Here is a 27,001-nt window from a genome sequence, read left to right as displayed (position 1 = left end):
CCATTCTGAATAACCAGGTCTTTGCAGTTCTGTGTTATTTCTGCTTCTTACGACATGTTGTGGTTAAAACATTTGGAATAATGGGTTGTGTTTATTGTGTGTAATTCCCATAGATTGCATGAAATAGAAAGCTTTACTTTAAATGGTATTACTGGCATCAGAAATAAAACTACCCATGTCTTCTTCCCCTTTTAATTTGCAATTGCAGGAGTGTTAGCTGAAAACGGAAAGATCTGTCTGTACATGTGAATGATCTCTTTGTGCAAGGGGCTGGGGGAGGTGGAATTCCCCGTGTTCCTGGAAAGAGATACGACAGAAATGTGCTGCAGGAATTTCATGCAGAAGATGAAGGTGTTGGCTGTTGTTGGGTTTTCATCTGCAGCAGAAGAAAAGTTGGACAAGATGAACAAATGGAAACTCTTTGCTTCTCTGTTCTTCCTTCCAAATTACTCTAGAAAAAGGCAAAACAAGACAGATGATACAACTGTAGCTGGGAGTGCTTCTGTGGAGTCCTGGTCTCTGCCAGCTGCAGGATTTTTTCTTTTCCTCAATCCTGCCAGACGGGAAATGCTGGATGGAGAAAAGAAAATAGCTGGGCAAGCACAGGCCCACAATTTTGTCCCTGTATAAGTTATTGATTTATAAAATGGGGTCTCAGGAAGACACTGCAGGAGCTAAATCTTTTTTTTTAAATGTTCTTTGACATAATAGAATGCCATCAAAATACAGTTTTTCCCATCTGGGTAAAGAACATGCTTGCTGTCTCAGGAACACTGTGTCTTCCTGGGTATGGAAAATGAAAGATGGAAGGAGAGACAGCTGACTATGTCACAGCTGAGAAGCTGATATTTATTCCACACTTCTCTACTTGTTTAGGCTGTTCCTAGTCCTGAATTCTAATTTCTTTGTGCTGCTGGAATTGACTTCATTTTAGGGCGATTTTCTTCTCTTTGGCCTGTATATCTTGTATGTTCACTGCTGAATGACTTGAAAATATTGAAACTAATTAAAACCAGGCTGGTACTGTTTCCTGCTTTCAGTGTGAAGATGATCTGCCCGAGAGCCAGGAAGGCACAAGTGAAGCAGGACCTGAGGACAGGGTGGATGTTCGATACCTGCAGTGGTTGAACGGGAGGCTGAGGTTGCAGTGGTGCAGTTTGCATGCTCAGCACCAAGAGCAATGCAAACTTTTGCACAAGGTAAATGATTCTTCTAACTCACTATGACATAGTTTATTATTTAAAAGCCTTGTCAGCTAGAGCTAAATGTACAAATTATTCTTGTTTGCTAGTTCTGCATTTTCTATAGGTAAGAATGAATCATTCTAAATAGAAGCACCTCTGCCTTTCCCCAGTGTGGCAGAACCATGAGAAAATGTATATGTTCAGTGTTTGTAAGGTTGTAATTGTATAAAAGTCTCTTTTGCAGGTTTGCACATCAGTCACTTCTGCAACCACAGGCTGCTACTGTTTTTCTCAGCAAATTCCTGGTAGAAACAAGACAGAGCATTCAGGCTCCCCAGACAAGAAGTAGCAATGCAGAGCTATAACTTCACTGGAAATGTGGATTCAAAATGTTAAGCATAAATATTGAAAGTAATAGCAAAATAAAATGCAAAATCTCTCTCCAAGGTACTAGGGGACATCTCAGCAGAACCCAAAATTTACCTGCTTTTAAATCAGGAATCAATAATGATCCCTACACTGCTAAGGTTCCAGTTCTCTTCCCATTTATGAGTGTTTAGATGTGTGTTTAATCACAGATATCTGGGAGCATTATATCTGTTTAGGATGGAACCAGCCTTCAGTCCCAAAGTGGTGGTGACTCCAGAAACAAATGAAAAAATACAGTTCTTAAGATAGTCCTAAAAGTTAGTATGTATTGCTTTCCCTAGGTCCCCTTTCTCCATTTATGTATCTTTAAATAACTTAAATGGAGTGAGCTATTACTGTACTCAAAACCTTCACAGAAAACCTTTTTTTGAGACTAAAAACAGTTTGGGGAAATTTCTTCCCAAAGTAAACATCAAAAAGTTATCAGAACCACCTTCACCTTTGAATGAAGATGCTTTCTTGGTTTTAATCCTGTGTCTGACAGAGCAGTGCTAAAAACTATAATGAGGTTACATTTTGTTCTTTCCGTGAACTGATTGCTGGGGCAGATGTCTGATGGACAACCCTAGTGCTGTGTGTGTAGCATCCAAAATAACCTTTTGCTTCTCTCTGACCACTGCTGATGTGCTTCCCTGGTCTGGGAGCAAAGGTGGCAATTCCCTGTGAGTGCCCGTGCAGTCCTTGGCCTTTGCACTGTGATCACAGACCGTGGTGGGGCTGGAGGAGGTGAATCTCACATGAAATGATTGGCACCTTCTCCCCCTGATAAACTACCTCTATTTAAGGTATGCTGGTTTTTCTAGGAGGTGAGGCAAGTGCCTCCATAACTCATCATCAGTGCTCTGATTTATGTGAGACTTGACAGTAACAAATCATTAGGCAGCTCCAGTGCCTCAGCTTGCAGTTAATGAGGCCGAGGAAGAATTAAGAGCAGGTCAGACCTAGGGCTGGAGTACAAACAGAGATATTCTCAGCGGTCCAAATGAGGCTCTGAGGTAATGAAGAGCTGTGCTGATGGGGCAACATGCTAAAAACTTGTTGGCAGGGGAGATGAGAGATGATGACCCTCCTGTGGGAGTTGTACTTTGAAATAAACTTGGACTTTTTTCCCCCTTTCTGGCTATCTAAGGCAAAATGTGTGCTAAAGGTAGGACAATCAGACAACTACAAGAGACAGGTTAGTTATGCTGCTCTGGAAATTCACAATTTCCAGAATCTGGAGGAATAGGCAGGAGGGAGAATTGTGTCTCTGTTCATCCAGTTTCCCAAAGCTGTCATTACTGCCTTCTCCAGCAGTCATTGCTGGGTGAAGCTGAAGGCAGCAGTGGTGCTGGTGGTGACTGTCACAGTCAGGGCTGCCACCATGGAGGTACACACAGGAGGATGGAACTGAGCCCAGCTCCTCCACATGTGAGCCCACACTGGTATTATGTGTGCAGCTGTGGGAGTTCTGTTCAGAGCTGTAATAAAATGCAGTGCTCTCATTTATATTTTAGTTTGAATTAAAAGCAGGAGAATAGAAAGGTAAATGTAGCTTTGGAAAGACGTCATTACAGTGCCACATTAATGTTAGCATTTAGGGTAACACAAAATATAACATACTTGCACAATTTAACAGCTGTATAAACAATAATTGATATTTCCTGACTCTTTCTAGAGAAATTGCTTTTACTACTGCATTAATTTCAAAACTTTTAAACTATTCTATGTGTTAGAAGACTGAACTGACCCAGTATGACCTCTATATGAGCTGCTGCTTTCCTCTAATAAACCACAAACACAGTATGCAAAAGGCTAATGAGTGTTATGTTTTTTAATTATGTTGGCAGATTTACAGAGGGCTTTCTCTACAAAATGATAATTACGGCTTTTATTCTCTCTGTTTAATAAGGTACCAGGTTATGTGTCTCAGCTGTGGAACAATCTTATTTACTGCTCATCAGGAGCTATAATTTTTGTCAACTGGTGGCGACACTTCTGCAGATTTCATTCTGTGACTCACACAGGCTCTGAAATGCCATTTTCTATTTGGGCCTTTCTGAGAAGAACGCAACACAGTTGGAAAAAATGTTCTTACTCAGAAGATGACTGCTCTTCCTTCCACTCTGTACTTTTTAGTAGGAATATTGCTGTGTCCTCTGTCTACTCCATCCTGCCTGCAGCCGCCTGAGGTGGATGGGCTGAAGTTCTGCAGTCCCCAAGAGAGGGAAGCCCCTTGGAGCCACAGCTGCTCCTGTGCTGGGAATTGCATGTTAGGTGGCCTGCCTGGCTGTTCCTCTTTGCTGGGAGCTCTGAGCAGCTGCTGTTCAGCGACTGCAGCTCCCAGAAGGCATGTTGAAGCTCACAGAAGCACACATGTCCTGCTGTAGGAGGAAGACTTCCTGAGGGAAATCTTCACCTCTCTCTTTCTGAGGAAGTTTGCAGCCTGAGGCAATGAGCTGTTGAATAACATTTTAATGGCTTCTCAACATGGACAGGTTGGCTTGCTTTGAAAGTGTAATGTAGTAATACCATTCTAATTCCCTCGAAATTCTCAGTGGTACATATTTACCTGGTGTGCCTTCAAATACATGGGAACGTGGAGAATAAATTACTGGGTTAAGGCACATCTCTTGGTTCCTTCTGTTCTCTTTCTTCTTGTTTCTGTCAAATGCCAGAAGAATCTGTCTGCCTGGGTTTTGATCCCTCTTGAATTCATAGGAGGAAGCAGTTGTTTTTATTTAGTCTTTGAGTTACCATTTTGCCTTAAAAAATGTGAATAAGAAGCCTTGCATGGTTTCAGCAAAACAGGAAGGAACCGGTATAGTTTAAAGCTTTCATTTTTGGGGGGCTCTCTTAAATGCACTGTGCCACAGTTGGCATGTTATAAAAAACAGAAGAACAGGTGAGTTTCTGCAAAACTGATGGATATCCTGGTGTTATTTTCCATCCTGAAGTAATGGAGGATTAGACCAGGCTCAGAGATGATTTTTTTTTTCAGGAGGTGGACATCTGATTATGGGCTGTGCATATGGGTTAGTAAGAGTAAAATGATGTTAAATGGAATTCTCAGTCATAGAAGAAGAAGAGTTTAACATAACTGGAATTATCAGATCATGGTAAAGCAACAAAAATGGTTTCAATATGCTTGGAAACTAATACAACTAAGAGTTGTATTGTCAGTAAGAATGCAGAGCAGCACTGGGAATTACCACCTACAAATGGAGTTTCTTGTGCCCCCTCTAAGATGATAACAATATAAAATAAGATGTAGTGCAGCAGATTGGATGGGTTGTATCTATGTATCTGAGGTAGTAAGAGTAAAAGGACAAGGACAAAGTCTTGATCTCTGAATAATAGAGGGCAGGGACTGGTGCTGGGTAATTACCTCATTGTCAGTAATTTATGAGTGAGCTAAACTGCAATTGTTAGATGCATCTGTATCTTGACATGAAAAATCTACCACATTGCTCTGGGAATTGCTACCTTGTTTATTTATATATTTTTTTGTCTATTTGGTTTGAAAATCTTCGCTTTTTCCCCTAAGGTGAATTTGCCATTAGATCTCAGAAGCACATTCTTTAATGCAGTAGGATTTTTTCCTCTCATGTGGAATGAGAATGATGTGAACCATGAGCAAGCCCCCTTTTCGTTTTCTCTAGGTGAATTAGGCACCCTGCAGGGAGAGCAGCTTGAGTGAGCTCAAGGGCATTTAGGAGTTGGTGCTGGAAACTCCCCAGAAGTGGTGCTGAGTGTGGGGGGCTGTGCCTGTGCTCTCTTGCAGAGGTTAAATCAGAGCTGCCTCCACCTCGGGGTGTTCCAGTGCCAAGGAGCAGCAGCTGGGCACCTTCTGCCTCTCACCCTCTCACCTGCTACTTCTGCTTTGGTGCTCTTTCCCACTTTAAGCCTTGTTTATCTTCTGTTAGCCATCAGTAAGAGATAGCAAAAATATAAATACTGGATTATTTCAGTATCCATCCAGTGTGGTCTCAGGGGAGCGCCTTATTCCTCTGTTGTTACAGCTTTACTCTATTTGTTTTGGGCTTTACCCAGGGATGCTGCTGCCAGAAGGGGCTGAAATTCCCTGCTGGGGCTGAGGGCGCAAAGGTTTGGCAGCCAGAGTTACACAAGAATGCAGCAGGGAGAGAGAGGAGTGGCAGTGGAAAGGAAGAACATTGTGTGGGGAGGTGCTCTTTTATTTTTAAACTCGCATAGCTCTGCACATGTGACAGATGGTTGTCACCAGCAGTGAGTTTTGGGAAAGGAACGCTAAAATATTCTGAAGTTTCATTGAAGGGTTGATAATTACCCAGTGCCTGTCAACTTTAAAATAGTTGTCAATACCCAAGTGTGTGATAAAGTTCGAATTAGAATAAAGGAAGAAAAGCAGGAAACATTCTCTGTCTTCTGGCAGAAATATTAATGAAATATGAGTGATTGTCTGACAAATGTGCACTGCTATCTTGTTTGGCAGCTGCAGTTATTACAGTTACAAAGGGATCAGCTCTGAATAGGAGGAATTGCTTTTTATTGTTCCCTTGACTAACTTGGGAAGCTTCTTCATCAAGTAATTGATGATACTATCACCAGTGCAGCTGGGACAAGGTCTTGGTAAGCAAAAGCCAACAGTATAGAGCAGGAAAAGAGAACCTAACTGTAACTAGGTAGCATTTTCTACTTAGAGAAAGAAATAAAAAATATTCTGAGAGTATACTTTAGCTCAGTTAGGACTGCTGCTATCTGTGTAAATGGTTTCTCCTTTCATGCCATGCACCCAGCCGTGTGTACTGTAAGGAAAAAGACTTCAAGACAGGATGAAGAGAGAAACCTTCAGTTTTCCTGTGGCAGCAGTGGTTGCAATTCCTGCACATGGTTCTGGCAGAGCTACCAGATGCACCATTTTGTGAGGTGGTTGTGGTGCCTATTCCTTCTTTTCCATTCTGGCTGTTGTGTTGGTGGTAGCACTCACACTTGTCCATGTCCATGGGAAAGGCTTTGTGAGCACTGGTCACATCACCCTGCCAGCCCCTGCAGCTGTTGGGTGGTAGTTAATGATCTTAATGATCTGCTCCTTGCTCTGATAAATATCCTTAAATCAATCTGTTCCAGATCCATTTATTCACAAGTGGCTCCCACATGGACCAGAACCTCGGACATTTCTCTGTCACAGAAACAGATCTCATTAGACAACCAGAGAACTACAAGCAGGTAATGCTTCTCCTGTAATTCTTGGATGCTCAGTATGCTTTACACAAACATTGTGAAGACTGCATTCCTTATAACATTTTTTAACTTAGCTTCCAGCAGAAATAAGGGCTTATATATTGAATTTTCAGTTTCTTCACTTATTTGTATTCACCAAATTTGGTTTGATAGAGCATAAGCCCAAAGGTATCAGGGTAAGTTTGATAAAACCTGATAGACATGAAGTGGGAAGAGACCTGACTGAAAGTGCCACTGGAGAAAAGGCTTGCAGAATAAAACACTCCTGATAAGTTGGCTGACTTGCTGTTGTATCCTGCAAGTAACCACATCTGGGCTAGTCAGGCCCAGTGTCTGCCTGTGGCCCTGCCTGAGCAAGACAGAACCTCTTAGGAAAACATCATTTTTCCCAGTCTACTGTTTTACTCCAAAGGATAAATTCCTACTGCTCTCAATTACTCAATTACCATAGGTGTTTCAGTTCATTATCTGAAGTAGTTTAATTCACTTCTTTTAATGCAGTATAATACATTTGTTTTAAAAAATCACTTGCTAAAAGTTCATTCAATGTGAAACTGAAACATGATGGAAATTTTAAACTCACCCCTAACAAAATCAATATTTGGCAAATTTCTGCAGTCTGTCCAGACCTGTTTGCTCAAAGAAGATATTCTTTCTGCTGTTTGCTTAAGAATGAAAGTGGACATTGTAAATATTCTGCACAAAGAAATTCAGGAAAGTAGATTTGAAGGTGGGAGGATAGTTTTATATTCAAAGCCCCTAAAGTAAAGTGCACATTAATCTTTCATTGCTGAATATTTCTTGGATGAGCAGCTCAGTCTCTTGGTAAGATTCATCTGTTTTGAACATTTTCCTGGAAAACTACTGTTTTTCTGGAGCAAATGGCCTTAAGTCAGCTTGAGATTTCTTTTTCACTTGTACTTCACAGTGCCCCTCCTGTGTTGGCTCAGCAGCTCAGAACACACAGCAGCACCTTGCTCTGAAGCCTGTGTCTTTCAGACCTTAGCAAATGCCTGTAAGTTCTGGCAGGTTGCTATTAGAAACTTCCAGGCTCTGCAGAGGGACTTTGCAATGACCTTTTTCCCCAAAGCCTTACCCTGAGTATGTCACTGATCTGTTGCAATAAAGCTTAATGATGCTCTTGGTGTTTGGTTTTGACTGCTTTGGTAATGAATCATTCCAGGAGTTTTTCCTTGCATTCTGCTCCCTTTCCTGGATGCCTGCTCCAGGTGTTCTGTTCAGGGGAGGCTCAGGATAAAATGGAAGGAGTTTTTCTGTGTTGTAAGCATTGTGGTTAGGTAGAGTGCTGTAGTTAAGATGGTTTAGTGGGCAGCTGTGTTGTTTAATTAAAATGAGCAAAGTCTTCATTCCACCTTTCCAGGCTTAAACAACAAATACGTGAAACAAAACCAGGGTGATGACTGAGAGGCAGGGTGACAGAAGATGTTTTCTTTAAATAAACTACAAGTGGCCACAGTCTGTCTCAGTTTCTGGGCTCTGACAGGTGCAATCCCAAAAAGGCTTCAGCTCCAGTGCATGTGTTGGAAATTCCTTTCTTATGTCGCCTACTGCTCAGACTGATCCAAAATTGGAATTATTTGTCAGTATAATCAACTGTGAAATTCTTAACCTCTTAAAGCTCTCAAACCTATTCAAGAAAGGGGTTCTCAGCTGCTCCCTTGAGCCTGATTTTCAAATAAACAGGAGAAATTGCAGGAAGTCATCACAACACTTGAGTATGGATGCTTTTGAGAGCCTTATAATTGTTATGCCCCCTTTTGAACATTCTTTGTAGATTTTGTCTCCCCTTACCCTTGTTTCCCAAAAGCAGCCTCTGGAAGTCATATGCTCAGTATGTATGAAGAGCCTGGTACAGCAAGGTGGTATGGGCTTGAAAAGGCATTGTTGTTTTTGAGTGTCACTTTTCCAGATGGATCTAATACTCCATATGCAAAGTGATGCTGCTTTGGTTGAAAAATGTAATAAAAAGCCTCTAATTTTCAAATATCTTGCTAAGATTAAGTAAATTATGAGTGTTTGAATAGCTTGGTTTTCAAATATTGGTGCAGATGGCAGCACTCTGCCAAATGTTTTCTCCAAAAACTGTGAAATTGTTTTTTTTTCTTTTCAAGTAAATGAGACATTTTCTCTTAATGTCACCTCAAGTAAGGTAACATTAGGAACCTGCTGCATGGATGAATAAAAAGAGCAAGCATGCCTTACTGTAATGCACCCCTCCTGGTAGAGGGGGCTATGAATTCCTTCTCATCCTGGGCATCCTTCAAAGCCCAGCAGTGCAAAGTGGATTACAGCATCAGAAATTTGCTATCACAGAAGGGACTTGGGCTCTTTTTTAAGCCTCAAGTTCATTTTAATCAAAAATACCCTGCCAGAGAAGTTGCTCTGTTTGCATCAAAACAAGAGATGTTTAGTCTGACAGGAAAAGTGTGATAGGATACAGATAGCTGTGAAGTCAAGCTACACTTTATGAAGTGTAAAAGTCATGCTGCTCCTTTTCTAAGGAAGATGCATATTAACTTATTTAAAATGTTCTTTCCTTGGATTTTTGACTGTAAAACACTTTTAGTGCTTTTATGTACAGGGATTTTACTGGACATTATTATTCCTCTATCATCATAAAAGTCTTTGTCAGATTCATAGGGCTGGAAGTTTTCCAGACCTAATGGTTTTAATTATGTTTTTCTCTAGTGAGGCACAGTCAAAACTCCAACTTCTGTGGTTTGGCTGTGGTTATGTGTATGTGTGTGGCTGTGAGCTGCAGGTCACTGCAGTGTTTGGTTCCTGTGCTGCCTGGGGCTGTCAGAGGAGGGGAGCTGGTGTTATTTCAGCTGGAGCTCAGTTTCCAGGGAAGCACAGAAGCTCTTTGGTCAGTGGGGATGGTTCTGGAGCTGTTTGCCTGAGCCCGTGCTGCAGCACAGAAACTGGGGAGCTTGAGGGGGTCATTGCATCTTCTTGTGAAAACCTCTTGCACTTTATCACTTGATGTCCTAGAATATAGTCCAGAGCACCCTGAGTCTCTTGTGTTCTGATGCATTTTCCAAGCCGATGGGTACTGCTTGTGTTTAAGTGGTTCCCCCCAGCAGCTGGGGTGAGGCAGGGGGCTGCTGCTGTTTGCCAGCCTGAGGTATCCCAGGGCAGGAATCAGGAATGGAGTTCTGGTCTCTGGCACTGCAGCTGGTATAGCTGGGAAGCACACCTCGGAGAGCATGCAGGTGATGTGGCTCAGGGTGAGCCACATCTGCCCCAAACTTTCCAGAGCACTAATCCTTTCCAAGGATGTGGTCTCATTCCTCTTTCTTGTCTATCAAGTCCACCTATCTTAATTCTGCACAGCAGTGTAAGTTTACCTTGGGCTCAAAAAAGTGCATGTTGCACTTGAGTCATTAAATTAACTTTCTCATCATATTGTTACTTTATAGAGATCAATGAACTTTAAATCAAAGCACCTTAGTCCTTCAGTTTCCTCTGTCTCTTCATGTACTGCTTTGTATGTGGAATTCAATCTTAGGAGAGATTAAAAGTTGAAACCCAGGTCATTGGTGCAATGTTGGCAGTGCTGGAGTGATCACTGAAATTGTAATGAGTAAAGATGACACCTTTAAATGCCAGTAAATCAATTTACTGAGTGTGACAGCAAATAAATAATGCAGATGTCTGCCAGATGGACATGCAGTGAAATTTATAGAACTTGGATGTGAATAGCTAATAATTTTGTTTCAGAATTTTATGAAGAATGTTTATGTTTGTTGATCATTAACATGTTTTAAAGGTGATTTATTTGGCACAAGAAGCTAAGGTTCTTTGTAGCTAGTAAATGGTAGCAAACAAATAGTCTGTCTGACTTTGCATACATAATGTATGGTCAATTCCATGCCCATAAAAGATTCAAGTGAGCTTTAGCTCTCCAAGCAGCAGGGATTGGGTGGGATGGGATAGGATGTGCAGGCACAGCACTGATCTGCTTTCTGGGCTGTTGATTTGTCAGGAAAGGACACGAGTGTGCAGTATCTGCATTGCTTCCTTCAGTCAGGTGGGATCCATAATTTCTTATTGGGTCATTTGAGGGATAACTGATCAAGATGTAAGGTAGCTTGTCAGTGAACCCTAAATCTTGTGGCAGTTTCCATTTAAAACATCTGTCCCAGATGGCTGTTACAGATGGGTGACACAACAGGTTTATTCTCTGTGAGTAATAGCCCGTGGTTTGAATTCATGCAAAGGACTAAAGAGCTGCTGTTCTTTCCAGAGCAAGTGCATTCACACTGGACACATTAGGAGCTGACAGCCTTGGAATTCTCAGAAATGTTGAATGTGCATTTAACAGTTGCTTTTTCATGAAAAAGTTGTCTTCAGTTGGTGTCATGGGCTCGTGCACTTGCATAAAGTGCATCTTATCTGCTGAAGTTCTTCTCTGCCAAGACAAAGCAGTGATTTCAGTGCATCCAAGGGACAGCACCACCTCCTGGAACGTGTGTGGGGCAGAGCTGCCAAAGTCAGGTCTGTCAGCTAACACAAGGTATTTGTCTGGCTGCTGAATGATCACTGTGCTACTGCATTATCTCCAGAAATAGATCCCAGGCTGGTCACCCCCTTGGATGAAAATGGAATAGCTGTGGCAGGACAGTTCCAGCTGCTGTGTCCCAGGCTATATTTGGTGTCCTTGTGTTGGCTGCTTGGGCCTTCCTGGAATGTTCCTGGTGGTGACAGGCACTGCAGGCAGGTGCCAAATGAAAAGAAACAGTTAAACTCCGATAAGCTTGACACCGTGTCACGTTATTGATTTGACACAGACCTGTGCCGGTATTTCTGTAATCAACCCTGTTGTGGTCTTGTATGGTGAGGTGAAGGATATGTAACCTTATTTGAATTTCAAAGAGCCTGTTAGGGAGCCAGCTGATACTTTAGAATGTCCTTCCATCTGTTGTACAAGAAGCAGTTCAAGCAACACATTTCTCAGAGTGTAGATACCAGTGGGAAAAAGTGACATTCATCCTATAGACCGTGTTGCTGCTGGGCAGAAGATTTAAGTCAGGAAATGAAAGCATGTAAATTCCAGAAAAAAGTTTTGGTGTTTAGTGAAAAAATGTCCTTGGGCTTCAAGGACAAGCTGCCTTCACTGGTATAAATTGTCATAGATTCATGATCTTCTGTGGTGCTCTGGCAACTAATTCTGTTTGGTCTGGCCCTCAGCTGTTTATTGTGTTTATTGTTTCATTCCCTTGGTAAAAGCCATAGTTCTGTCATTTCTGTCCTTGAATGGAATCAGTATTTTATGTTGTAGCTCCTGGTCTAATTAAGGGCAGCTTTGCCTATTTGTAAAGTAAAATTGCATTTTACTTTCCTGAAAAAAAAAAAAGAATACTTGAAATTTTTCAGATGACTACTGCATAAAAAATAACATAGCATAAGAGTAGCTGTACTGGGGCTTGTGAGTGTTTGTGAAAACGTGGGGTTTTCCTGTTGTGTTTTATTTTTGTGCCTGTTCTGTCCAAAATCCCTCCTTGGCCAGTCCTGATGTCTCAGAAATCTTCCTGGAGTTTCATTTACTAGGAGTTGTGCCAGGGTCTGTGTGAGCTTTTCTCACAAAGAACCAGTTTTGAAGGTGGGCAGACTGTGTTGCTGCAAATGAGATTCTAAAGGTGGAGGACAGTTTTCCCCAAAGGAGCACAAAGATCTGTGACAGTTCTTGGAGCAGTAGCTCAGAAGAGACAGCCAAGCCCTGGAGAATCTAAACACAATGAGATTTTAGACTTACTCTACACACTGCTGGAATTAACTTAGTTTGGATCAGTACTGATGACTTCTGACCATTTACCAGATCTGCTTCCAGGGCTTCAGATGGACCTGAACCCTTGAATTTTGGCATTGTTAAATTTTCAGAACAACAACTAAACTGCTAGGTTCTGTAGCAAGAACACTTTTAAAACTTTCTTTTACAGCTTTTTAAAGATACAGGTTTTGCTGCTCCAATGCATCAAAATTTTTACCTGTCTCTAAGCAAGTTTGTTTTTCCTTGATGATTAGTGATGGCTGCACCTTAAATAAGTTCTTCAGTGATTAAATGAAATTAAGTTTTAGAGCTGCTGACCTTTAATAAATTTCAAGGTTCACCAAAGAATTGTATGTTAGGCTCATGGACACACATGTTTTGAAAAGGTCGATTATGACAAGTTTTTTGAATTTGCATAATTATGCTCACCACGACACTTGGAATAAAAATAGCAAATGCTTTGTCCTTTTAAAGTATTTTCCTCTCTTCCTGTCTTTAACTTGCTTTTACTAAGCCATTCCAACATTATTCATTGAAGAACACAGGGAATGTGGACTGTGTTGGGAGCAGGAGCAGGACTCTGGGAAGAGATAGGATGGAGAATGAAGAACCTTTTTGCTCTGGCCCTTGTCCAGTGAAGTCAGGAGCTGGGAGAGGCACGTGGACAAGAAGCCTGGATGAGGCATTTTGGAAGCAGAGTAGCTCGAATGTGAAACAATTCAGATGATAGGGGTGAAAAGAAACCGAGTGAGGCATTGTCGGAACCCAGAGCATCTCTCTGGATGCCCTGGATGTCTCAAAGCCCTGGCAGGGGCTCAGAGACCCTGGCAGGAAGCCAAAGACACCTGGAAATTCGATCTTAACTCATGGAGCAAATTGCCCACTTTATATGAAGAACTACAGGCCACAAAAGTTTAAGTAGCACAGTAGTAGGAATCACAGGGTGAAGGGAAAAATTTTGGAGCACTGTACAGGGGGGTTTTGAACCTTGTACAGGGGGTGTTTAGAATTCTGTGCATGGATCAGGAGTCCCAAGATGGAGGGATTTGGGCGTGCCCTGTCCTTCTTCTCTCTTCTCCTTGGCATCCATGTTCAGGTTGATGTTGGCATGTGTGGATTGGTTCATAGTGAAGGTGCACTTGCCAAGAAGGGTGAAAAGTGTTGGAAATAGAAGGTAAGTATCTAATACATAGTTTTTGCTATAAAAGAGACAACCGCCCTGTGGGCAGGGGAGAGTGCCCTTGGCTGTCTTGCTGATCAGACCTCGGCTGGACAGACAGAGAAACTTTGTAGATAAGGAACAATAAACTCAACTGAAGACCAAAAGCAAGAGTCCCGACTCCTTCTTCGAAGTGTGGCCTGCCCAGAACCACCTTTTCCCATGCTGGGGCAGAGACCACTGGCAGCCGACCCCAACAAGGCATAAAGGGCTGAATGTAAACAGGAAGACCAAGATTGGAGAGGAAAATTAGGACAGGGAAATGACCCTTGATGCTGCTTCGTGAATGGGGAAGATCTGTCTAAAGACTTGGATCGGTGTCTTGCTCCTCGTGGGAGTCTGAGAAGTCACCCTCTTGCAGGAAATGTCATCCCCCTCCAGTGATGCTCTGAGTGTTCAACCTGCAGGAGGAGTTTTCAAAAGTCTCTTTCTAAAAACATCCAAGTTATCAGTAATCTGAAGGGGAGCACAATTTTGGAGTGTAGGGTATGTTTATTAGGAACCATGGTGTCATTCAGAGGGCAGGATAAATGCCTTGTTTGTGGATCACAGCTGTGCTGAAGTAAGGGGTTGATGAAGGTGAAGAAGGGTGGGAGAACTATTGGGAGAGGAAGGAAGTCTTAGCAGCTGAGGCAGTTGTCCTTTGTCCTGGAGTGCTGCCACACACAGCCTTCTGTGCCTTTGGATTCTCAAGTTACTCTCAGTAAAGTTGCTTAAACTAATCTTTCCATGGAGGGCTGTGCACAGGGTTGCAAGTTGTTGAGCTGTGTTGGGTAGATGTGCCCATGAAGTGCTTTATAGTAAATTCTAAATTTCCTGAAAATCATGTCTTGGAAGTCTCAGTTAAGGCATCCAAAAGCAATGGAAGCATTTTACTTACATCTCCTTGTTTTCATTTCCCATTTGCAGCCTGGCAGCAATGCTATTATCTTGTCTCACATGGGTCATTAGGGAAGATAACTTGTTTATCTTCAAGATAAAAATTCTGCCTTTAGAATGGGATTTGAATGATGTGTGACAAATAAGGCTATGGTTTCCCTCTGAAGAGCAAACAGAATAATATGCCATTGAAAGGAAAAGGAATGGCATGTGGAGTGAGCACCAGCCAGTCTGTGCCCTTGGTGAAACAGATTATGAAGGGAAACATTTTGGTTGCATAATGCTAGACCTTATACACATGGGAGGGTCAAATTAGTGTTGTTCAGGCTGCTTGAATTCTGGCACTTTTTAACTTGGAATGCTACAGTTTCCAACTTTAGCATTTATCCTGCTGGGCTGTGCATTAGAGGTGTAAAACACGCTTCCTGCCATGTGCTCTGAACAGCCCTGCCAGTGAAAGGCAATGCTTTTTCCCCCTTGTTAAATGACTTAATGTTTTGTGTTGATCTTCCAACAACAGTTACTTTAGACATTTTACATGCATGGTAGTCAGGCTGGTGAGAAATAACATGGGAGCTGGCATTAATATTGCAGAGGAGAGCAGATCTAATGATGTATTGCATTATATATGGGGCTCCAGCACCTAAATGCAGGAGGCCTGGAGGCTCACACAAGGAAGCCTGAGGGGGCTGAATGATCCAGAGTGCTGGAATTGTGATGGTGGTTCTTCAAAGGAGGTTGTAAGGATGGGTTTAATATGAAGGTCACCTGCAGGCTAAAATGAAGTATACCCTTGATGCTGCTTCATGAAGAGCAGGGTCAGGTGTGTGGGCAGCCCTTTTCTGAGCCCTTCTGACCCTCCCACGGACTCCTGGACTGCTGCTTTCCCCTTGGTGCCCTGCCATCACTCAGATGAATGGTGGAGCAAGAATGGGCTTTAAACCTCCTCAGGTTGGTTGAAAGGTTTATTCTTTCTCTCTAGCTGTCTCTGGTGTTTTGGTGGTGTCATGTCAGGAGCAGAGTGGCTGCTGTGGTGCTGTGCACCAGAGTGCTGTGCTGGGATGGGTGGAGTTCCAGAGCCCCCAGGGAGGGTGAGTTCTGTTGGAAATCCATGTTTAGATCCATGTGAAGATGCTCAACACAATCCCTTTAAGTGCTGTGTCTTCCTCGTGGGACTGCCTCGATCACCTTTAAAATTCAGAATAGTTATTACTTGTTCCTTTTCTGTGGGAAGGCTCTGTTGGTTTGAAGCTTGGTACGCTGAAGGTGGTTAGGATTGGAAAGAGCTCTGGTGGATTTTGTTCTTTCTGCCTGTGTGGCTGGGAAGCAGTGGGTGCTGACTTACAAAAGAGGTGATTTGGTGGTATTTCCTGTAGAATGGGAGAGTGGCTACTGAGAAAACAATTTAAAGCAGAAATCCAAAGAATGCTGGGCAATTCAGCTGTAATTTTTCTTCCTCACATTTCATTGCAAGGCAATAGTAAGTGCTAAGAAAGCAAAGGAGCTGTCAGTGACAGCATGTGCTGCCCACCCTGTGCTACATGGCAGGAACAAAGAATATTATTCCTGCCTTTTTGAATGATTCACTTTACAGGAGGAGAGGGTAGGCTGCCATGTCATTTTCCTTCTGAAATGCTGTAGACAAATGGTTTTCAGTTCGTTTCCTGACATTTTTCACATAAAACATGGTTTGCTGTAGCAGTTATTAAAACCTCTTGGAGTCCAGGTACTCATTTGCAAAACTGAGGCAGAACAGCTTCCACCCTTGTCATCCATGTAAATTCAGGAAGAATCACAGAGGTCAAATGGCTTCAAAGCTGCTTTTAGACAATGTCTGCTTGTAGCCAAGTGCCTGATCCTTCTTAAGAAAGTGAAATCTTGGAAATCTCTGCCCTGCTGTGCACTGTGGAAGCAAGAGCAGTCAGATTGTGTGAGATAATGTATATTGGTTGTTTCTAAGGCAGACTGAAGTCGATTTTAGAAGGTAAGGTGAAAAAACGTTTAATATAAATGACTTGCCTTTGAACACTTTGTGTAGTCTCCTCTCGGGGCAGGCAGTGGGCCAGTTATCTTGGGGGAGGAATTCTCTCCCAGCTTCCCTGTTCATCCCTGTGGTGCTGCTGCTGGGGGTTTTACTCACCCTCCAGAAGCAGGGGGCCTTGACTTCCAGATCCTGTCTGGAAAGTGGACAGGCACTATCCAGAGCCATGGAGTAGGTGGAGGTCAGAGTGGAAGTTCAGCCTTGACAGGAGAACGCAGAGTTAATTGAGGGAGAGTGGAGAGGCTAGAAATGTATGAATGACTCTTCCTTGTGCTGTAGGAAGAAAGAAACCTCTGCAGGAGCTAAACTGCTCTAAATCTCAAAAGGTGAATATGATCAAAACAATTCTCCTTCCCTGCAACTGGCTGTGGTATCAGATGGTTTCTGCTCCTCTGATGCCTGCTGTTCCCAGCTGGTTCAGTTCCACCTGCTCTGGGACAGGCACTTTCCACCTCTGCAGTCCCTCAGATCCTGCTGCTGCTTCTCTTTCAAAGCAGTGTGGAGTGTCCCATCCCAGGAGGAGGCAGGGACATGTCATTAAGGAGCTTTGAGGAAGGCAGGGAGGCACAGAGGATGTGCCTGTGTTTGTGCATCGCTGAAGGAAAATCCTTATGGCCAAATTGGTTACAGGGGGATTGCAGAAGGGAGCAGTGGGAAATTGTTTGGGCCACTGAGCTCAGATTGGTGTCTGGCTGTTAGTGGTGTCCCTCTGGGGTCAGCTGGTGGTCCAGTACCCTTTACCAATTGCTGGGGGCTCAGGGGGGCAGAGGGTTGCTCAGGAGTCAGCAGTGTGCCCAGGCAGCAAAGGCTGACTGCATCCTGAGCACTGTCAGCTGGAATGCTGGGAGGGCAAGGCAGGAATCCTGCCCCTCTGCCCATCCCTGTGATGGCAAGGCAGGAATCCTGCCCCTCTGCCCATCCCTGGGAGGGCAAGGCAGGAATCCTGCCCCTCTGCCCATCCCTGTGATGGCAAGGGAAGGAATCCTGCCCCTCTGCCCATCCCTGGGAGGGCAAGGGAAGGAATCCTGCCTCTCTGCTGAGTCCCTGCCAGCCTGAATGCTTGATGTCCCTGTCCCAGCACAAGGACCAGGAGCAAATCCAGTAAGACCTCGGAGGTGGTCAGAGCTGGAGCATGGACCAAGCCCTTCTCAGAGGTCCACTGGGATAGGAGAAGAGGCAGGAGGCACAAGTTGGAACATGAGAAATTCTGGCTGGGTAAAACAGGAAAAAATTGCCATGAAATGATCAAACTCTGGAACCAGATCCTGGAGAAGGGGTGACGTGTGTGGTGTTGGTGTTCAGGACTTGCTGGGCAGAGCCCTGAGCACCTTGCTTTGAGGAGGAGATTGGATTAGAGGGCTCCAGAGGTTCCTTCCCACCTGTGTGGTTCAGCAGTGTTGGCTTGGAAGCAGCTCCTTGAGCTCGCAGGCACTCGCTTGTCATCAGCCATGAATCACTTTGTTGTTAAACTTTTTACCCAGTTTCACTTTCCCAGTGCCCCTTCTTGGGAAGGATGCTCAGGGTTGTTTTTTTATTACTCCAGACAGGTTTAGTGCTAAAATATTTCTTAAGTTATTTTTTTAAGCAAGGTGGCCTCTGGCTGCAGTTAGTGTCCAGTTGGAGGGAACTGGCAGCATTATATAGCAACACTAAAGCAAATCATTCTACCTCATAGCATTATTACCTTGATCTGAAAATTTCCCCAGGCTGCAATTTGTCACTAATATTGCTTTCAGCTAAACTTATCCATACGAAAAAGAAAGGAGTTAATAGAGCTGCAGTTCTGTAGTTGCCATCACCATTTTTTTGGGGATGAGTTATTGCTTAGCACATTTTACTGACCAAGCTTATAGAGTTCTTGGACCTTGAAAAACGATGCAATGGTTTATCACAGACTCCATAAATTGTTGGACTATGCAGCAGCAATATGTTAGACTCCTCCAGCACAAGGAAGAAAGGAAGGTGTCTCTGAAACACATGAAACACAGGAGATCCATACTGCACTGGTGTGAGCACGTGGCTGTGATTGCCAGCAGCAGAACTGATGGAACTGAGCTTCACTGCTGCTTCTGTGCTTTTGCTTGTTTTATGCCATACTTAACATAATTTGAATGCTGTGACAGTGACAATGACAGTGATATACTATAATGTAATTCCACCTGAGACAATGCAGCTGGAATTAATAAGCTGGAGAGACAAGGCTGAGGTATTTTGTCATCAGTTGGCATTCAATTTTATTTTTCTTTTCCTAGTGGAAGTGCTGGCAAACCCAGTGGGGAGAGCAATGTGTCCAGCTCAGGGGATGCTTTGGGTCAGCACAGGGAGGACAGGCAGGCACTGTGGTCCCACAGTGCTACAACAAAGGTTGGACCAGCATCATGCCTGATGCCTGTAAGCTGAAGATGGAACTGCCAGTGACCAGCTGAGGCTGCTGTGGTGAGAGGAGTGTCTTGTATCCACATCCAAATCCCCTGGTCGTGCTGTGCTGCCTCTTGACTTTCTGGCAGAGGAGACTCAGAGTGAGAGTGCCTTACTTGCTGATAGCTTTTGGTGATGGAGTCAGAAAAGGTCTTACTGGTGCAGCCTAGTAGATGTTATCTGGGGTATTGGACCCTGAAGGAGCAAATTAAATGTCAGGGAAAAAAGAGTTTGGGTGTGGAGCTTTAAAACTCCTGACTCATCTCTTGGATTGTGCCTTGAAGCTAACAGTAGTCACTAGGAAGTGCAGAGCTGCTTGAGGAGTCTGCCCTGTTGTTTTTTCCATGCCAAAGAGAAATGAGTTATCAGCTTCTGACAGAAAAGAGGCTTCTCACTCTTCTTTTGTGCCAAAGTACAGCTGTTAATGAAGGCTGATCCTGAAGTGCCCCAGAACTGTGATGATGTTGTGATCCCTAACTGGGGCCTTGTGTTGTCCTGCATCCACCTCTGAATCAAAAATACACTTAGCCCATCCCGAAAGTCAAGCAGGACAGGACCACTGCACTCTCCTGCCTCACCGCTCATTAAAGAAGCAGACCACAGTTAAATTCATATATTGCAATGGCTTTGGCCACTGAACTGTTGCTGGAAAGCTGAACTGAACTGTACTGCTTTTCTGGATGTGAGAATGAAGCTCAGATTGTGAGGAGACTGGTAGAGCTGTTTTTATAGCCTTGTAAAATTAAACTTTCTGTGCAATTGGCCCATAATGTTAACTCAGCTCTACTGGAAGGTATTTTTGTTTTTTTAAATAGCCAAGGAAATAAAGTTATAAAATCAGCTGTTACTCATGTTTTGCAAGAGATTTTGGATTTGTGGTTCTTTTTAAAATTTGTTGCTTAATTTAAAGGAGTATGAAAGAGACTAGCAAGAGAAATTAATTGACATGAGGAACTAGAGCAGACTTTAAATTAGTAGTTTCTCTAGTCAGTAACACATTTTAAAATGTGTGAAAACACCTGCATGCACCAACAGCCTATGATTGCTTGTCAAAGAACTAGGCTGGGAGAAACTGTACTCATACCAAGTGGCAGTCTTAGACTAATCCACATATTGAATACATTTTTAAATTAATTATCCATGGCCGATTAAAAATACTGGGAAATGGGCAAGTATATGGGGGGGAGGAAAGGAAAAAAATGAGTATGGATAATGCTTTGTTCTGTGTACAGAAACAGTCTGAATAAAAGCGGAAGAATAATGGTCTTTTTTTGACATCAGCTGCATGGGGGTTTTGGTTGGCAGTACAATAATAACAGCTGTCAGGCAGTACTGTGATACAATTTGATGCTTTTCTTTGAAATCCTCTAGCTGAGATTTCTCTAAAGTAAATTGTGATTTTTGGTGTCTACTGGATGTACTTTAACTGAGCTAAAGGTACTTGGTACTGCCTGAAAATTTGGCTCTTCAGGGATGCCAGGTTAGGCACCCAAAATCATTGGTACCTTTAGGGAAGAAAATATGTACCTTTTTCATTCTCACATTATTGATCTTGGCTGTTGAAGTGTAAAACTTCAGGCTTCTGTTTCCTGGTATTCTTTCCATGTTTTAATACGTTTCTGTGGGGAAAATGCCAAGTGGTCCCTTCATTGACCCGCTCCTCTGCAAATGAATGTCATCAATACATCCCAGTTCACTGCCTAGCAATGTGAAAGCTGTAATACAATTTTTGTCTGCCAAATGCCTCATTCTGTTTGTTTTAAATATCATTTTCTCTCAGTTGCATTTTATACAGCTGTCTTCTGAATCCCTCCACAAATAGCAGTTACGTTTTATAATGATCGTCTTTGTCATTTAAGTTTTTAACTAGTGGTTTGATTTCCTGCTCTCTGAGATAGCTCAATTGGAGTTTGAGCTGTGGTGGCATAAAACTGGTGTTGGTGTGTGGAAAAGTCACATATTTTGGTTTAGGTGTTGGAGATTTTGCACATATCCAGCATCTGGAATTATACTCCAGCACCCAAAACTGCTGTGTTTTGTATTTTATGTATTGTGTCTTCTGCAAAAGATTGAAGTCCTGCTTTCCCTTAGAGTACAACTCCCCCTCAGCCCCCCAGCATTACAATTCCAAAAGAGGATGCTCAGCAGACACAGAAATACCATTTTCTGGAGCCAGAGGTCTTTTCGTGTCCCTGCTGGGGTGTTGGTCAAGGTCCCTATGGGATCTGTAGCTGGTGCTGGAAGATATTTTCATCCACTTCTGTCCTCCAGGAGCCTTTCAGGATGGTTGGGATGCAGTGCTCCTCCTGCTCTGTCTTGGCTTTCAGTGGTATTTCACAGGCAGAGAAATTAGAGAAGGTCTTTAGTTGCCTTTTGCCTAGCGGCTGCTTGTTGTTCTGTAGGTTTGTGCTCTTCAGCTGCTTGTCTTTCACACTACTCTAGCATGACTTTCTAGTTTTCAGGCCTATTTATTTTTGTTTTATCCTTCAAGGGATATGTGGCAATGTCTTAAACCGGCTTTGCTTCTGGAAAAATCACAATGTGGAGCTGAAACTTGGAGCACTGAGTGTGTCCACCTACAGTGTTGTTTGTTTGTCCCAGCCTGAGGTGGTTGTGATACTCAGATTTGCTCAGTTTATTTTGGTGAAGGGGGATGAGTCTCAAAACTTAACCGTGCCAAAGTTCAATTTTGGTTGTGTGGACCATTTTAAACCAAATTTAAACCTAAAAACCTGCCTGCTAAGGGGCTCTCATTCATCAAGGTTTGCAGGTTTTTTCAGTTAAGGGAGTTTTGTATTGGTAGAGGAGAAGATATGTTGAATTCTTTTTGTTTCATCTGATGCTTGGTTAGGTCTCTAAAGTGTTAATCCCAGTTAAGGTTTACTTCTGGTACTATAAATGGTATAACTTTCATGCATGTTTACCCCTTTTCTTTGTATTTTTTGGAATGAACTTCTCCACTTAGCTTCTCTCCTGTGCTTGTGAGATATTCAGAACTAGAATTCAGATTACTCAACTGCACATTGAATAAAGCCATTCCCTATTAAACAATTATTGAATAGTCTAGGTAGCTTCCCCATATAAGTTTTCCTGCTAAGCCAACCCTGTCTCAAGCCTTGAGTAATTCTCCAGAGATGTTGGTATTTGGGTGAGGTTTGCAGGGCTCTGGAGTCCAGTGCAAGTTTTCTGTCTACAGACATATATGAACAGTGATGAATTAGCAGTGTTTTGTCTCTGAGCCAAGAAACAGAATTTATTGCTGAAAGACCATTTTTTTGGTCTGTCTAACAATAAAATGATTTTCTGAACATTTAGGCAGAGCAATTTTTGATTAAAAATAGTTTTGCCAGTACTATGGATATTGAATTATGAGCTGTGGGCATCAGAGATTAAATACTTGTTGCGGGGAGCTCTCTGGAACTGAGCCTGCGAAAAGGGTGCATTATGCTGCAAATTTATTAAATATTGATTTCCATAACTGTCTACAGGCACTAATGATTTTTCTAATATGGTGGTAAATAATATGAAAGAGATTAATATCTCTTCAGAAAAAGTAATTGCAAATATGTTTAAACAACATACAAATTACACTTGGGGACGCTGAGGAAGATTCAACTTTGGCCTCTTGTTGAGTATCACAGGATGGGCAGGGCTGGAAAGGACCATTGGAGGCCACCTAGTCTGACCTCCCTGCTCAAGGAGGGAGCACGTTACTCAGGGCTGCATGCAGATGGCTTTGAGTATTTTCAGGGAAGTGTCCAAAACCACCTCAGTGCTCTTGTCACCTTCTGCTGCTGAAGCTCCCACTGTTTCCTGAGGTCTGTGATCTGTGCTGGGGGCTGGATGTTTGCCTTTGGAGGTCCTGAGGTCTGTGATCTGTGCTGGGGGCTGGATGTTTGCCTTTGGAGGTCACAGCCATGTGCTGGAGGAAGCAAGGCATGCTCTTTACAGAGTTAGCATCCTTCTGCATCACACTGGGGTTTCCTGGCAGCCTGCTCTGAGCCAGCTCAGCTAGGCACAGTTTACCCTCTGAAGCAAAGCGGTTGCTTGCACCAGGGGTGGTTTCTTTACCACGGCTCAAAGAAGTTGTTCCTGCAAAGCTTTTGCTCTCAGCATTCATTATGGAATTGCCTCTCCACAGAGATTAGCAATTTGAATTTGTCGTTACTTTTTCAGTCAGTGTAAATATTTTAGAGCAATAACTTCCTCCAGAAGAATGAAGGAAATGGATTTGGTTGTCTTAATTTTGTGTAGAGGGAAACACAATTTTCAGGCATTATCCTTAAGCATCACTTAGATACCCACGTGAGGCACTTTTTTGATTCACTGCTTCACTTTTTTCATGAAACAAAATTGATGTTCTTCTACAGGCTTCAGTCTTTAAATTTCATTAGGAGGTGTGACATCGGGTCCTCCATTCACTGAAAATGGGCTGGCAGCTTTAGTTACAGCTTGGGAATTTGTTTTATGTTTTGAGAGGTTTGTATAGCATCAGAGGTGGAACTGCTCATGGCATGTGTATGAACTCTTGTTGGTAGTAAATGAAGAAGTGGTGCCGTGTTGTGGTGCACCAGTTTAGTTGTTCTTTTGCACTGGGTGGTTGGGAATTGGCAGAGAATAGTTTTGATTCTTCAGTGCCGTGTTTGGGGGGGATGCAAAAGGACAATTTGGGCTTTGGTTTCTGAAATACCAGCTCTGTGATGTGTGACCTAAGAAAATGTGCACAATTGTGGCCTCAAAGTCTCAAAAAGCAGAGTTTGTTAAAGAACATGAAATGCTGGTGAGAAGCTCGTGCAAAGGATGAGGCTGGGGGAAGGAAGCTGCCTGACAGAAATGTTCATTCCTAAAGGTAGGCATGTCTGAGTGAAAACCTGTCACCCCTGGGGCACGTGGACCCTGTCTTTGTGACCAAATTCAAGGCACACAGACACACAATCCATTGTCCCTTCCCAACCTTGAACATTTATTTGTTTTTATGATTTTTGCTAAGGTATCTCAAGGATATTTGTAGTACATTATTTTTTTATTGCATTCTGCTTTATTCTCCATGCTGCAATAACATCAAAGCCTTGCAAGGCCTGTAAAAACGGGATGGCAGAGGATATTGGCATTCAGGAGCAGTGCCTAAAGTCCCTCAGGGTGGAAACTCAAATGTTGGCTATTGCAGGCCTGCCTGAGGCTGCCACGGTGTATTCCAGCTCTGCTGGAAACTGTCCTCCAAGGACTGCTGCAGTCATCCCATTACTGATTTATGGCTGAAGCAATCCAGCACACAGTTGCTGGCCTGCTGTTTCTGAGGGTGTTAATACCTTAGTGAAAGGTGAGGATGCTGTAAGTGAGTGAGTCAGATGAATGCTTCACACAAGCTGATCGGGTTTTTTATAACTAATGAAGCAGTTAAAAAAAAAAGAAAAAGGCAACAGCAGCACCCAAATAGAAAGGACCCCAAAGGGTTTGAGATTAGGAGCTGCTCAGGAAGCTTTATTTGTTGTTAAGGTCAGTTAACTGCAGCAGATCTTTAGAGGTTGGTGGCGTTTCAGAACCATATCCTTTCAGTTGTGCTGTGAAAGCAAGTGGCATATGGTGCTTCTAACATTCTGTTGAGAATTAAGATGATGACTGTGTTTTTATTAAGATCACTTTTTTTTTGAAGGCTCAGAATGAAAAACTCCCCATCCCAACCTCCAGGCCTCTTTAGCTGTAATGAGACATATTCATACTGCAATCACACACAGCTCGTGACCGCATTAGAGAGCTGCTTTAAAGTCAAGTAACTTCCCTGTTGCCTGAATATTTAATCAGCTTTTTGGCTGGGATTTCTTGCAAGCCTCAGATTCCATAATGTAAGCCATTTGTGCTGTAGATGTACCTATGAAAAAAAAAAGGGAGAAAAGAAAAAAAGGGACAGAAAGCCACTCTTCCACCTTTTGTATCCCAGCTGAGCTTAAAACTAGCAGAATCCTTAAGTATAATGCCAAGTGTCTGGTGTGTGAGCAAATGTGTAATAATTGTATTTTGGATCCAGCAGTGTTTTAGAGCAAACTGCATACAACTTCCAGCAGTTACTCTTGCAAAGTGATTTCCTTTCTTTGGTTCCTTTATCTTCAAGTAATATCTGCATAATAAAATTGCAAAGTTAACTCATGCTTTGCATTTACTTAAATTATGTTATGTACTAAGTAACTAAAGCAAACAAAGCTAGCAGAAGATAGTTGTCTGTATAAAATGTAATCCATCAAATGGATTTAGCTGGTACTGGTCTGGTCTTTATCATTCTCCTCAAGACCCTACACTCTTTGTGGTCATCTTAAGAAGCTGCCTTTGGTGTCAAAATTGTTCATTTCAAAGGTATGGTCAGGACCAAAATTGTTAAAGCTGGTGAGCTTGGATTTGTTCACCTTATCATTCTTTACAAGAGCTTTTTTTTTTTTACTGATATGTAAATATTTAGTTTTGGAATGTCTCCTTCACCATATATGTGTTTGCAGGGATGTGTATCATGCATATATTTGTGAAAAAATTATAATTTGTGTACCTATAATGCAGCATCTCTCCTTTGAGTGCTCTCAGGCAAAGGGAGGGATTCCTCATACAGCAGATGATACAGTTCATGAAATATATAACATTTTAGAGAGAGCTCTTCCATGCTCTTTCAGAGTGAAGGGATGGACAGGGAAAAATACTTTTGGAGAAACAGCTTATTTTGGTGGTCAAGAAGCATAGAAGATTTGAAGCTGGTCATTCCCTAAGCATGTCTGTCAGAACTGTGTCTCTTTGTTCCCTCAAAACAATAGGAAACTCACATTTGTGTGTGGAAAAGCCAATGAAGTTGGTACATTTGGGGTGAGGCATAAATCAGTGCTACTGGGAGAAGTGTTTTATTTCAGGTTTCCCCATCTGTTTTTAAAATGTTCTTGTAAAGCCACCCATTGTTGTCCATGTACCACTCACGCTCTTTTTATACCTCAGGCTAAGCACACATTTCACGTGGTTTTCAAGTGGCCAAGGTTACCTGACTTCCTTTCTTTTGTCTCCTCTGCTGTAGCTGTTGCAGCTCCTGGAGTCTGAGACCACGCAGCTGGAAGCCTTTCTGGAATGGAAGCAACTGGAACCAGTTTACTGGCAGTGGATGGTAACAAATCAAACTGCTTTTGAGGGGTGCATCTTTCTTGACTTTAACATAGCTGGCTACTCCCAAAGGCCCTTAAGTCCTACAAAAATTAAATGTTACGAACCATCTGTTCGACAGCACTTGAGAAAAAGGAAAATAAAAGTCTTGGTAAAGTAAGGAATGTTTTCATAGTTCTCTTTCATTCCTGTTTTCTTCAGTAGGACTCACCCAGCTAAGCTGAGGAATTGCAGGGCAGAATGGAAGAATTTCATATAGTTAACACAAATGAAAAGGTCTGATCTTCATCTTTTTTAATAGTTTTTAAACATAGCAGTTGCACATTTTTGTAAAATTAAATGGCTTTTCAGAAGAGGGCCTCTAAGCTTTATTACAGTCTTGAGAACAACTAAATTTGCAGGCAGCTGATATTGAAAACAACTTCATTTTTCCCCAGCCAAACAGTGTGTTGACATTGCTGATTTCCCCTTGAACTGTGTTGAATGATCATAAGAAAATCAATAACCCTTTCTCTGTGCATCTTAGGATTTCTCAAGTGAGTGCAAACGATGCCATCCATCTCACTTCTCTCTACAACTTCTGCCCATTCAGTGTTGCTGAAATAATTCTTTAGCACACCACATTAGCTCTATGAGCTTACAGAATTTTGAGAATCAGTTGAGCTGACTGCTAATTGCCCATGTGCCTTTTTCTACACTAAAAGCAAGGC

General features: G+C 42.6%; 1 protein-coding gene across 7 annotated transcripts in view; it reads left to right on the top strand.

Moving 5' to 3' along the window:
• The window catches only part of TEDC1 (tubulin epsilon and delta complex 1), a 67,567-nt gene that overhangs the window by 17,236 nt on the left and 23,330 nt on the right, over positions 1 to 27,001 (top strand). For 4 of the 7 annotated variants that reach the window (XM_064427457.1, XM_064427454.1, XM_064427458.1 and 1 more), the window contains 3 exons: positions 1,041 to 1,199; positions 6,702 to 6,800; positions 26,209 to 26,295. In XM_064427457.1, coding sequence (XP_064283527.1) covers positions 1,041 to 1,199; positions 6,702 to 6,800; positions 26,209 to 26,295 — 345 coding nt within the window. The remainder of the gene's footprint in view (positions 1 to 1,040; positions 1,200 to 6,701; positions 6,801 to 26,208; positions 26,296 to 27,001) is intronic. The other 3 variants (XM_064427459.1, XM_064427455.1, XM_064427460.1) reach the window with 3 other exon arrangements.

Source organism: Passer domesticus, chromosome 7, assembly GCF_036417665.1.
Source record: "Passer domesticus isolate bPasDom1 chromosome 7, bPasDom1.hap1, whole genome shotgun sequence".
Taxonomy (NCBI): domain Eukaryota; kingdom Metazoa; phylum Chordata; class Aves; order Passeriformes; family Passeridae; genus Passer; species Passer domesticus.
Note: the sequence above shows the minus strand (reverse complement) of the source record. Positions and strands in the feature narration are given on the sequence as shown.